General features: G+C 40.3%; 1 protein-coding gene across 1 annotated transcript in view; it reads right to left on the bottom strand.

The window, feature by feature from the left end:
• LAMB1 (laminin subunit beta 1) overlaps positions 1–13,509 on the bottom strand; it is a 69,288-nt gene that overhangs the window by 53,484 nt on the left and 2,295 nt on the right. The window contains exons 4-7 of the mRNA XM_063098978.1: positions 11,609–11,744; positions 8,506–8,579; positions 2,335–2,523; positions 2,186–2,249 (exon numbers count right to left, since the gene is read on the bottom strand). Of these exons, the coding sequence (XP_062955048.1) occupies positions 2,186–2,249; positions 2,335–2,523; positions 8,506–8,579; positions 11,609–11,744 (463 nt within the window). The remainder of the gene's footprint in view (positions 1–2,185; positions 2,250–2,334; positions 2,524–8,505; positions 8,580–11,608; positions 11,745–13,509) is intronic.

The following is a 13,509-nucleotide window of genomic DNA, read 5'->3' as shown; positions in this document are numbered from 1 at the left end:
GTTCTAAGAGGCAAATCACTTTTGAAGTGAGTCTCAGAGATCTCTACAATAGGGACAACTAAAGGGATATTGTTCCTCTGATTACAAAGTAAATCAAAAGCGTGATCGGCTAACATGAATGCTTCCGTAATATAGAAATGGATGTTCTGATGCCATTTAACAACAAAAGACAAGAGAATTAAAACTGTAAGAGCAACACATTCTCCGAGTCCCACAAATTCCACCTAAAAGGAAGCAGATGGTGAGTCCCTTAGGGACTCAGAAGGCGTTTGACCTGGAGCCCACGTGAACATTTTTCACAACTGGGTTTTGGGACATGAAGGGAAGACCTCACAGCTCACTCAGAAACAGGCACAGGACTGGACAAGCCACTAAATATTTGTTTTACAATAGATTGAATGAGTAAATTACAGACCGGGGGCAGTCTGGGCCATATGTAAAGTTAATTTAAATGGGAAAGCAGCACTTTTCTGGGAATACTCTCTCGACTTTTCCACTCTGCTCATCCATGCGTTGAGCTTGGAAGTTCCGTGGGCCTTGGTTAGAAAGAGGGCCGTGCACAGCTGGGCAAGACCAGCAAGAATCAGCCCTGCCTCTACTCAACTGATTGCGTTTTAGTAGCAGGGGAGGCAGTCTCACCCTTTCACTCTGACAAACAGGACCAGTTCTCCACAAGACCCAATCCCCAGCGGACGGCAACAGCAGCAAAGCAATAATAGCAGCAACTTCAATTTATTGAACACTTTCTACGTCAGGCATTTTGGTTTGTTGTTTATATATAGCAACTCATTGTACCTTAAGGTTAACATTACTACTTCCATTTGTAGTAAAAAAAAAAAAAAAAAAAAAAAAAGGCTTAAAAAAAAGTTTTAGGTAAATTATTTGCCTCAGGTCACATAGCTACAATATAATGGAACTGGAATTTAAACCCAGGTCTGACTCCAAAGCCCATTCTTTTAATTACTGGCACATTCTGCCTTCCAAAATCAAAATGTAATTGTGTAATAACATAAGCATAGTTGTGGAATGTTGGAAACAACTCTGAACTGAACATCATAATATATGCGTTCAAGATCTGCCTGCCATTTAGTAGCCATATCACCTTATGCGTGTTATTCCAACTCACCGAGCCTCAGTTTACTCATCTATTAAGTGGAAATATAACCCTTGCCTTATTGAGTTCATTAACCATGGCCAAGACTTCTGATTTCCCCTCAGTATTCTTTCTTCACTTCTTCCTTTGACAGTAAGAGTCTAGACAAGAGTTTTAGCTGAGCATATGGCCAGCTAGCTAGAGGTGTTTCCCAGTGTCTCCTTTAGGGGAGTTACGTGACTAATTTTGGCCAATGGGATGTGAACGGAATTGACATGTACAACTTCCATGTCTCACCTTTAAACGGAATTTGCTTGCCCCCCACTTCCTCCTTTCCCACAGATTCAGACAAGGACACGGTAGTGGTGGTCTAAGTCTAATCATGTGGACAAAGTCTACAAGACAGAAGGAAGCTGGGAACCTGGGTGCTTTATGGCTAGGCTTACCAGATTTAGCAAAATAGAGGATACTCAAACTGAATTGCAAATCAGCAGTTCATCATTTTTTAGTATAAGTATGTCTCAAATATCACATGGGACAGTTATACTAACCACAAAAATTGCATGGGACATTCTTGTACTAGTCACAGATATTATGTGGGATACAGTTATACTAAAAAAATTTGTTGTTTATCTGCAATTCAAATTTAACTAGGCATCATCCTGTATTTTATCTGGTAAGCCTACTTGCAGTAATCAAGCTACATTTCTTCTCCTGGAAATCCCTCTGGTTGATTTCATAAAGGAGAAATAAACTTCCATTTTATTTGAACTGTATTTTTTGGGACATTTTGTGACAACAGCTTAATCTATACCCTAATTAATATACTGAGCAATAAAATAAGGTATTATGATCAGCATATATGAGTACTTATGACAAATTTTTGCTCTTATCAAAATGTGTTCCCCATCAGTGAAGACTTTGATTACAGCTAATTTCCACAGCCTCTCATAAGGTACTGCAGAGGAAGGAGGAAAACGAAGAAGGTGAATTTAGCACTGAATATTTAGATTCTGGGCAGCAGTGCTCTGGGTGAGACTTTTTCCTTGATTACTATTTCCCATCAAAGCTTTTTGTTGAAAACAAGCTTACTCTGTATCCTTGGGCTATAAGGATCTTCTATTCTGAAAGCAGGATCTAAAGCACGAAATATCACCTAAAAATAGATATAAGAGTAATTGGTATTTTTGCAATGATCAAAAAATAGATTTGCAAGTAGAATGTAAAACAAAGAAGCAAACCTCTCCTTCCGTTGAGGGTTCAATGTCAGAATATCGTGAATCACAAATTATATCATCAACTTTCTTCATGGGGCCAGTTGAAATGCCTGGAAATGAGCTCTCACAGTCATAGGCAAAGTATCTGTACACGCCCCAGGTCTTCCCAAAGTCTGATGATCGTTCTATCAGCATCGCAGCTGGACGGAATGTCTGAAGGCAGGGAGCAAAAGTCTCATTTGATGTTTTTTCATTGGTAATCTGTATTTTTTAAAAAATCTCAGATGAAAATGTCACTTAACTGTGTGCCGTAAGCCCTGACTGCATGTGGTTGGTATTTCAGATTGTGACTGGATTTCAAATACTTCAAGCTGTTCCATGGAGCCTCTTCTTGCAAGGAAAGCATCTAGTCTCTAAATTTTGCACTTCTTCTCCACCCTACTAGATTAGTAAGCTGTTTCTTTTTAGAAGTTGATTATCAACAAGCCTTAAAAGCAAACAAGCTTTGGTATATTTAGTCACCATGACCATAATATGATCGGTTGAGTGCTTGTTCTTTCATTTGTTCATTTAATCATTCAATAGATGTATGATGACTGTCTGTTCAGTACCAGACAGTGGCTTATCTGCTGCCTATATGCTATACATAGTCCAGTGAGGTACAGATATGGGTATAAATAATTTACAAGACAATATGTCAAACACCATGGTAGAGTCACATGCTTTGGGAAAACAAGGAGGAATTAACTCAAGAAGCTGGGGAATCCAGCAACTCCACTGCTAGATATATACCCAAAATAATTGAACACGGGATTCAAACAGATACTTGTACATGAATGTTCATAACAGCACTATTCACAATAGCCAAAAGGTAGGAACAATCCAAGTGTCCATCAGCTAAAGAATGGATAAATGAAATGTGGTATATACATACAACAAAATATTATTCAGCCATAAAAAGCAATGAAATTCTGATACTTGCCGAAACCTTGAAAGTATTATGCTAAGTGAAATAAGCCACACAAAAGGACAATATTGTATGATTACACTTATATGAAATATCTAGAATAGGAAAGTAGAGAGAGACAGAAAGTAGATCAGAGGGGGAGGGGGCTACGGGGAGTTGCTTAATGGCTATAGAGTATCTGTTTGGGGTGATAAAAAAGTTCTGGAAATAGATGGTGGTAACGGTTGCACGACATTATGAATATACCTAACACCACTGAATTATACTTAAAATGGTTCAAATAGCAAATTTTATGTTATTCATATTTTATCACACCAAAGAAAAAGCTAGGGGATGCTTCACAGAGAAGATGACATTAAACTGGACTTTAAAAGAGTAACAAGGTGTTTTCCAGGCAGGGGTTGGAGGTGGCTACAGGTGGCAGAAGAGGTTGGTTAGGGCAGGAAGGAAGGAATTTGTTTGCCATGCTAAGGGGTTCACTTTGTCTTCGTGCCATGAAAGGGGAACACTGAACGCGTGAAGAAGACAGAGTGAAAGGATCAGATTGCACTTCAGAAAAAGAATTCTTTCAGCAGTTATTAGACATGGAAAAAACAAGATACAGGGAAACCAAGTGATAGAAAAAAGATGAAGATCTTAACTCAAATAGAGAAAAAGGGATGGACTTGACCACTCTGAAAATTTAGTGAAGGTGGAGTATACTGAATTACACTTGGTGATTAATCAGGTTTCAGTGGAAAGGGAGGGAGAGGAAAGGAACAGAAGCAGCTGAGCTTGGGCAGCCAGGTAGATGTGTTGCCAATGACAAGGACATGGAAGAGAAGCGAAGGCTTTTGGTTTTGGGCTAGTTTACACGTGAGGTGTCCACAAGGAGACAAACACTGGACAAGTGGTCTGGCACTCAGCTGTGAGAAGGGGTCTGAAACATGGATTTGGGGAGTCACTTTATACACATAACATCTTAAACCTCCAAGTATATGACATCACAAAAAAAAAAAAAAAAAAAAAAGAACAAAGGGCAAGATAAAGAGAGCCAAGTTCAGTCCTCCAGGACAACGCATCAGCGAGGGGCCAGACAAAGGAAGGACAGAGGTGCCAGTAACACTAATCACATTATTTCATTTAAAGCTCTAAACCCTCTATTATGGGCTGATTCTTGTCCCCCCAGAATTCACATACTGAAGACCTAACTCCATATTTCATAAAGGGAGAATATGTGGAGACAGGGTCTTTAAAGGGGTAATGAAGGTACAATGAGGTCGTCAGGGTGTGCTCTAATCCAGTATGACTGGTGTCCTTATAAGAAGAAATTAGCACACACGTGTACAAAGGGAAGACCAAGTGAAGACGCAGGGAGAAGACGGCATCGATAAGCCAGGGAGAGGGACCTCAGAAGAAACCAACCCTGCCAACACCCTGATCTCAGATTTCTAGCCTCTAGAACTATTAAAAAAAAAATACATTTCTGTTGCTTAAGCTACCCAGTCTGTGGTACTTTGTCATGGCAGGCCTAGGAAACTAACACACCCCACAGGACATGTGCCTTAGAGATGAGGAGACGGAGGTTCAGTGACATTATTGACTTGCTGGTTACAGATTCAAATCCAGACTGAAGAACAAATCTCCCCTTCTCCCTCACTGGCTAGTGGCACACTAGAAGGCTGGGAAATTAGTGTCAGAAAAGAAAGGGAAAAAAGCATCCTCAAAACCAAGGCAGGATGGTGACTCAGGAGGACACAGTGGGCAGGGTCAACTGGAGACGAGAGAAGAAGCTGAACGAGCAGTAAAGACAGGCAAATGGGCAAATGCTTCAAGCCTGAAAAACACGGTGGGCGCGTTTTGGGAAGTGGAGTCAGACCACAACGGAGGAAGATCAAAGCAACGCGAAGCCGACCTGGAAAACAGAGCCTGAAGGAGGCGGCTCGCTCCTGAATTAAAACCAACACTTGATGGAAGTTTGGGTAATGGTGGAAACTGGCACCGGCCAGACTTCCCTTCTTCTTCCTTAGTTATGGCCTTTTTCTCTGATAGAAGGAGCCAAGGGTAAGAACATGAAAGATTGTATTTTGACAGGATCGTTCACTTATTTACAAGTTGCTCATGTTCTTATTTTTGACCTACCCAGGAATATAAGAAAATGATACTTTATTAAAAACACAAGAGGATTAAACTAGGAATTTTAAAGGGGGAAAAACCCCAATGACTAACGGAACCATGTGGGACAAGCAGGCACAGCAAACTCCCCTGGGACCAGGCTCCTGGCTGGTGAGACTTGGGGAGGGGCCGGGAGGGGCAAGCTAGTCTGATGTCTCTGTGTCAAAAGGGGGCGGAGAGGAAAAGCACAAAAGCCAGTTCTGGCTGTGCTTCCTTCTCCCTCCCTTCTGGAAACTTCTAAGTTCCCAAGGGCCACTGGCTAGTCATCCAACTTCCTGTGGAGCTAAGAAGCTGCTGGAAACCAGAACAACACATTTCACCTAAAGAACGGAAGCCTTTCCATGCTCTCTGCTTAGTCATCAACCTTCTCGGGCCTCATGTTGCTGCACAGTTGCCTCGAAATTATAATAAACAATAGAGCTATGAGTTCTGAAACATCTGGTTCTATGCAAAAGCATACTGTGTGTATGCTGAAGGAGTTTTGCTAGCCTAAGAAAACCCAATCCACTCAGCCATCAGCCATCTCCATGGCAAACTTGGGTAAGGATAAACACGTTCTTCATCTTCATCCCCAATCTCAGTTCTCTTCCTGTCTTCACTACTGTTAAGGGTATCACCATCTTCCTAGTTACTTAGCTTAGATGTCTAAGTAATTTTTGATTCATCCCTTTCCCTCCACTGTTCTGCTTCTAATCTTTCTCCATTCCATGGTTCAACCTTTGATCCTAAAGGACCCAAGTGACTGCCCTTAGAAAGCAGGGGCTCGTCCTCTTGGAGATAATTCTCAAAGGCAGTAGTAGCAAAGGGTAAAAGGGTAAGATAGAAAGTGGATACATGTGATTTGAAAGAGCTTTCCAAGTATGCTTAGAGGACTCAGGTTGCAGGAAGAGGCTCCCTCTCACTTGAGGAACACAGCCAGCCTTTGCACTAATGCCAGCCCTCAATAAGAACTTCCCAGCCTGCCCTCTCTTCTTGCTGTACTAGTCTGTCCTTTGTATTTCCTCCCAGCTACCTTCCTGAAATACAGGTCTCATTTTCTTGCCAATAGCTCCCTATTCAAGTTCACACTCCTCAGCAAGGAATCAGGATCCTTCTGAGTCTAATCTGCTTTTCCACTTTTTCTTCCCTTTCATTGTTTCACTATCCCAAGCTTGAGGCAAACCTACATAGGACCTACTGAACAAACCCTGCCTGACTGTTCCACCACCAGAGCTTTGTGCTCAGACCGTCTCCTCTGCCAAGAATTGCTTTCCTTCCATCTCCTCGCACTGAAATCCTGCTGACCCTTCTTGGGCCAGGTCAAGTGCAGTCCCAGTCCTTTTCTCGTGAAGCTTTTTCCTTTATCCCAGGCTAAAATTAATCTCACTCTCCTCCGTGCTTACATTGTCTGAACTTCTGCTATAGCAGTTAGTGCATTGTCACGTATGATAAGTTACTTGCAAGTATATCTTCCTCCCCTAGAAGATTGGAAGCTCCTGGACAGCAGTAATGATGCTGTCTTTAAAATCTTCCATAGGCTCTAGGGTAGTTTCTTACAAACAGATGGCTGAATTCGTTTATCCATGTATTCATTCAGTAAATATTTGTACAGCAACTACTACATGCCAAGCATCCTAATGGGCAGAACAGGGATTTGTACCCAAGTGTGCCCAGTCCCACAGATGTTGCTCTTCTCACAGGAGCTAGACCCCGAAGCATACGCTTTCTCCCCAAAATTCAAGTCTGACAACTTGTACCCAGTCCTCACATCTCAGTTTAATCACTGCCTCCTCTGTTTGACCTTCAGAGCTTATATGCAGAATTTCCTCTTTGGCCCATTGTATTCACTTGAATGAGTATTCAACTATGAAATATGTGCCCAAAGGACTTCTGGATATAAATGAACTCAGAACTCTCCATGCATGCAAATAAGTGCCCTCTCCAAAGTAAAAGATAGGATCAAAAACATTAATAAAGATGACTTTTGAGTATTTTTAGATGCCACATAGTATGAAGGCAACATCCTCATAGATGGCTGAGTTTCAGTCACCAGGTTGAGTATGTGGTTAATCAAGGGACAAGGAGGTGGGGACAAAAAGTAACTGATGAGTTATTTAGTGAAAGCCTTCCCTTGCCACTGTGTATATCAGGTGTCACAGTCACAGCGTAAAGCTTCCCGCTCCAGCAGAAACAGCAGGTTAACTGGGGAGCGGGCAAGGGGATAAAGAGTTCTGGCCCGGGAACTGCACAGCCCACTGTCCCTCCTAGTCGCATTCTGACTCCCACACCCACCCTTGCTCCTTGGCTCCCAGGCTTTGGAAGCAGACGCAAGTGAGATTTTCATGGCTTCTTGCCCACATGGTAAATCTATCTCTGGCACCTTTTCCTAACCTGAGAGGGAATAGGTAAGGCCCCCAACTCCAACTGAGAATTATTCAAAAGTGATTTTAATCTGAGGAGCAGTAAATAAATTATGGGCTTTATGTGCGCCAACATGTACTTTAAGCCATGTGAAGTCTGTCATTTCTAGGCAGCTGCTTAAGAAGAAACAAAGGGACTTTGTACAGAGACATTCCCTAGTCCTGGAGTCATTTTACATCTCTAAAAGCAAATGATGAGAAAATCCACATTTAAGAAGGCAGATGCATTTCTTAAGGAACTGTGAAACTGTTCCCACAAAATTTGCAAAACCTTGAAAACTAAAGATAATACACTCCCTTTTCAGTTACCTAACTCAGCATTAAAACATAAACACAAGGGATCAGGGATTTACTCTCCAGATGTTTTGTTGTGGTTTGGGAGAGAGTCAAGACTTCCTCTGTCTATGGGGAAATAAAAAGATATCTAATTAAAAGTTTACAGTTGAATTACCTTAGAGTAGAGGCTCTCTGTACTTATTTCCATGAAGATAAGAGTATTTGTTAAATGAAGTTATTCATGCCCTTGTTTAAAATGCTGCTCAATTATCCCAATTTATGGCAACAGTAATATTTAAGTTCCCATTTAGGCTAACTCACAACAGACATTCACTTTGAAAGGAAAAAATTACACAGTGCTCTCAGGTGTCATTTATGAGAAAGTTATGGATTTCTTACCTTGAAAGTCATTATGAGATGAGTAAAATGGAATTCTGCTTCCAAATCCAGTTGGATAGTTACGTTTTCCACACCTATAGGAGATTTTTTGTAAAAAGAAAAACAAAAACAGTGAAGTAAACAGGAACATCTGTGAACAGTTGAGACTGTTCTCTAAATTATATTTATGCTTCTCAAAGCAATTCTCTTTGCATTCTATATTAAGCTTAAGCCAAAGATACGATCATAATAATTCTTTGCACTTATTTAGGTGGTAAAGCACAAGTCAGAATGATTCTTCAGTTTTCCACAAATCACTCTGGAGTTCAACATATTGAATCTGCTTACCGGAACAAGACATCTGGCAGAATGCCTCTAGCTGCTGTCAAGAAAGACATCTTCTGCTTAGGAAGAAGGGAAACATCTTCCCAAACCTCTGAGCCAAGAGACTCTCAAAGGGGTAGAGGGGGGAGGGGGCACTTCCTGTGGACAGTAGGGGGTCAGCTTGCAGGGGACACTATTCTCCTCCAGGAGAAACACAAATATTCTTTTTTCTCTACACGGCAGCAGAGAAAATAAATAAGAGCCTACCACATATGTTAGTTATACTCCAGTTTAGAAAAACCTTATCCCTGATGGGGAGACCTTTGGACGCATTTTCACAATGGAAAAACAATGCCAAAGAGACAAAGAATCAGTCAAATAAATAAACCCATGGAGAACAAATACTAACATCTTCCCTTTCAGGGGAAAGCCTGAACAAACAAATGAGCCTTTGCATGCCCTGAGGGTCAATCAGTCCCACTTTAACTCTCTAAAAAGGCCACTGGAATTCCAGGGATAGAAGTATCTCCTCCCCAGTCCCTAGGGCCCTCAACCCTTCCTGTTTGGTAAAGGAGAACTTTCCACGTTTTCTGTGTTTGAGAAAGCTTTGGGGTCCATCTTCCAAAGCTAAAGAAGTCTTAAATGCAGGAAGACAGGAATGTGTCAAAATGAATCATGTCACAAGCTGGTGTATTTTCAGGAAATCAGTAGGACCTTTTGAAATAAACTCTCCTGCTGGAAAACTGCCAAGTCAATTGGGGGGAAAAAGTGGTCACTGGAACGGATATGAGTTAGTTGGAATGTTAAAGAAAAACATTTTAATCATACTAACTAACCTTACCTAACTTATTAAAAAGAACCATATTACAAAGCGGACATTTATTTTTGAGTGAAATGTTAGCTAAGCAACTATACATCTCTCCCCTTGCAAGCTTTTAAAAACCTACAATACTTGTTCAGAATTAGAGATAACAAAATAAAGTACCAAGCAAGACTAGTGCCATTTCTGTAACATAAGGACATATGCTGTAATATGTGCACCAAAGCACCTTCCATTTAGATTTATAACCTGATAAAGCAGTGTAGTTGTGGGTTGGTTTGTTTTATTTTTGTTTTTTTAATATGGGAATAAAAATCCATGGAGAAAAGAAACAAGATCATTCTTCTACAGTATATTTGATTTCTGTCAGACCTAGGACTAGGTCATCATGAAGGGCAGGCTAAAAGTAGCTGTGGATTCCAAGCCAGTTTCTGTGTCTGAACACTGATAATTTAACACCGCCATATGTAAGCACAACTTGTACACAACACAGAAAACAGATAAAATCACATTCATAAAGAAAGTCTTTAATTGTGAACTATCAGACAACAGAGAGATGGCAGGGTATAGTAACAATGGGTCTGACTTTCTAAAGACTAAGTTCCATCAGTCTAATCTCATCTAATCTCTTGTGACAGACTGACAGAGGAACCAAGCCCCTCTATTTGAAAATCCCTTCTTTCTGGCATTTGGACTCTCTTGTCCCACAAATTCAAAGTTGTAGAAATTGATTAACTCCTGACGTAACTAAGAAAATCTTCCTGTAGAACTAGAGCACACAAAGAACTGCTTTACTGTCTATCGACTAAAATGGAAGGGTCTTGATCCTAACGTTGAGGTATACTTCTTTTAGTTGTCATTTCTGTTCGTAATATGCTCTATGCTATTTCAGAAGTCCTCTCTTTCACACTGAACTATCAACCAAAATTCTCCCTTATGAGAAATAACACAGCTCTAAGTAATACAAGCTTTCTGAGCACCTATCTTAATCAAGTTTGTAATCAATAGATTCCCAAGCCTACCCAATAAGCAATCAACCCTCCCTAGAAACCAACAGTCTTCTAAAAAACATTTGTGATTTAATAGTCAATGACAAGGAAGTCTATTAAGGGAGTTCCTTTTTATAGAATGGTAAGTGATTAAAAAGCATCCAAAAGCTCCCCAGGTACAGGGCACATACTAAAAAGATCTAGTAGTATCCAGGCTTTTTATGGCCGGGCTCATGAAGACCCTATTTAATAATTTTCTTTTAAAAAGATCTAATAGTACACTGCTAATTAACAAACACATTAAGGCTACCTTTACTCCCCAAATGTCAGCATTCAAGTTTGAAATAAATGTGAAACTCACCTGGGCTCAGTTTCCCAGCAATAGTAACATCATATTTGGTGAATTAATTAAATCAGAACCCAAATGGTAAAGAAAGGAAAGGGGGTTGGATTCATATAATCACTGGGGAAACAGTATGACTTGGGGTCATATCCACATTGTCTTTCAAAAAATTATCGTGGTGCTTATTCGTAGTACTATTATTACTTATGAAATCTTCTGTAGATGGAAGAAGGGTAGGGGAGGCTGTGATTTGGCCCTTTCCTTTAGGGTTGATCAAAATGAAAGAAGCTATGTTCCATGGAAGAATAAGGGGCTGAGATAGTACAGGGTCTCCCATACCCTCCTCAGACTGCCTCTGGCACATACACACACTCCCCAAAGACCGCCCCCTCCCGCCTCCCCAGGATAAGGACTATGAAATACTTCTTTGGCCTAGCCAGAAAGACTGCTTTCTTATCAGAAGTGTATGCTTCAGGAGGAAGGATCAGATTTTACCAAGAGAAGTTATGCTCCAGGCAATAAATCTGTCAGAGGCCATAATTACAGGACAGAGAAGCCAGTCACAATTACAAACACCCAGGAGCCTGTAAACCCCATGCAAGTGACCAATCACACTCCATGAAACTTGTTCCCACGTCAACCACATACCATTTTCAGATTGCCACCAAATCTTAAGGCGGTTGGGAGCAAATGTAGTGACCACGTTTTCAATGAGATGGCTGTCAGGATTGAGGGTCTCATGATAAGGATCTTGGGAATTGCATATGAAGCACTTTTTGTCCTCCTGAAAACAAAGTTAGTTTCATGAGTCTAGGAAGTAATCTCATTTAAAAAGAAAATCAAGCCCCCAACACAAAAATCAAATCTACTTGCCTTAATAAAATTGAATGTGCGATAATTACTTAAATGACTTATAATACATCTTTCATGCTTAACTTTTTGAGTCTAAAATACTCATGAAAATAATTTCCTCCTTTCTTGCAAATTCAAGGTCAAAAGTACAAGAGGGCATTTTTCCCACAAGCTATTAATTTAATCAAAATCAAATTTCTAGGCTTAAACCTTAATCTCAATAAATACCTAGAGAGGCTTACTCTAAAGTAAAATGCAGAAGTATTAGAGAATTTTTGCTGACATAAAGCAAACTGAAAATGAAAGGAAAAAAGAACAATTCATTTGGCCTGATTTCCTAAAACCTAAATAAGGCAGAAAGCAAGTATTAAGCAGAAATATTTAGAGAAGCTTTGGAAACCACAAATTTCTTAGTTTCTACTCTGTTCAGGCAGTGAATCAGTCATCGGGCAAACCCACAAACTGCTCAGAATATCTGGGAAAAGGGATACCAGGCTATCCTGCCATGTTGGGACCACCATAAACAGAGGCCAATTCAAAGAACCCCCAAATGGACATGAACTGAAATAGACAGACTTTAGGTTTTAGAGTAGCTTTAATTTCTCTCATTTTCCTTCTCCCCCAAAACGGAACCATAGCTACCTGGGCAGTTGGGTTAGGAGAGTTCTCTACTCTCTTTGCACTCCACCATGGCAAATTATAAACAACATAGTTTAAGAGTTCCCTTTCCCACATGGAGCTTTGCTCTGTACCGACATTTTCTGAAATGCAGATTATTAAGTCTGAAAATGATGCTAAGACTGAAATACAGAGATCCATATATATCCTACAAAAAGCATTTGATCAAGGCAGATATTTCCGTAAGGACAAAGATCAACTGACTGTACTTTTACATCTGTATTTATTCAGGTAGTTACTACCTTACCGGAGACTGGCAAGATGTACTAACTAGAAAACAGAGACCAGAAATCAGGGATGCATTAGAACTCTGGACAAAACCAGCTTCCTACCTCAATTTTTACACCCAATAAATGTTTGAGAGAAGTTCATGCTCAGTCCCTTTCCTTAGGCCCTGATACCTGTGAAAAGCACTGTACCATTTCACACCTAATCATATAAGCCACAGAGTCAGGCCCTACTTGCTTTTAAGACAAGTAGTCCAATTTTCATTCTGGTCAAAGTTGATTTCAGAACCTGGTGATTCATTTACAGGATGTCCTGGCCTCTGAAGTAAATGTTAGTACAATATTTTAGGTAAAATTTAAATGCTAATATTAGAAAAAGTAACAACAACTGCCTTCATTAACTTGTAGTCAAGGAAACTAGTACTAGAGAACAATTACCAGAACTTTAAAAAAAGTTTAATTATAGCCTCCCTTCTAATAAGGAGGAAGCAGTCTAGACATCTCTGTATAAACCTGGAAGCAAATGAGTGGAATCCACTTTACCACATTCCTTCAGTTTAATTTATCAGGTCTCCAGTACAGGCTTTCTGCTTTGTAAGAGCGACTCCATTTTAAGGCATCTGCTGTGCAAACCGCGCAACATTCTGTCCTCCTTCTGAGGGGCAGTTATATGGGTGGCTAGAATGATCAAGTTCCACACAATTAGCTTGAAAACTGTCCTGCTTGTGAGACTAATACTCTCTGCTTTTGTTAAGAGGCCAGACACATTGGCCTCTTTTTTAAAAATCAAGG

This window comes from Cynocephalus volans, chromosome 6 (genome assembly GCF_027409185.1).
Source record: "Cynocephalus volans isolate mCynVol1 chromosome 6, mCynVol1.pri, whole genome shotgun sequence".
Taxonomy (NCBI): Eukaryota; Metazoa; Chordata; class Mammalia; order Dermoptera; family Cynocephalidae; genus Cynocephalus; species Cynocephalus volans.
This window is presented reverse-complemented; position numbering and strand designations above follow the sequence as displayed.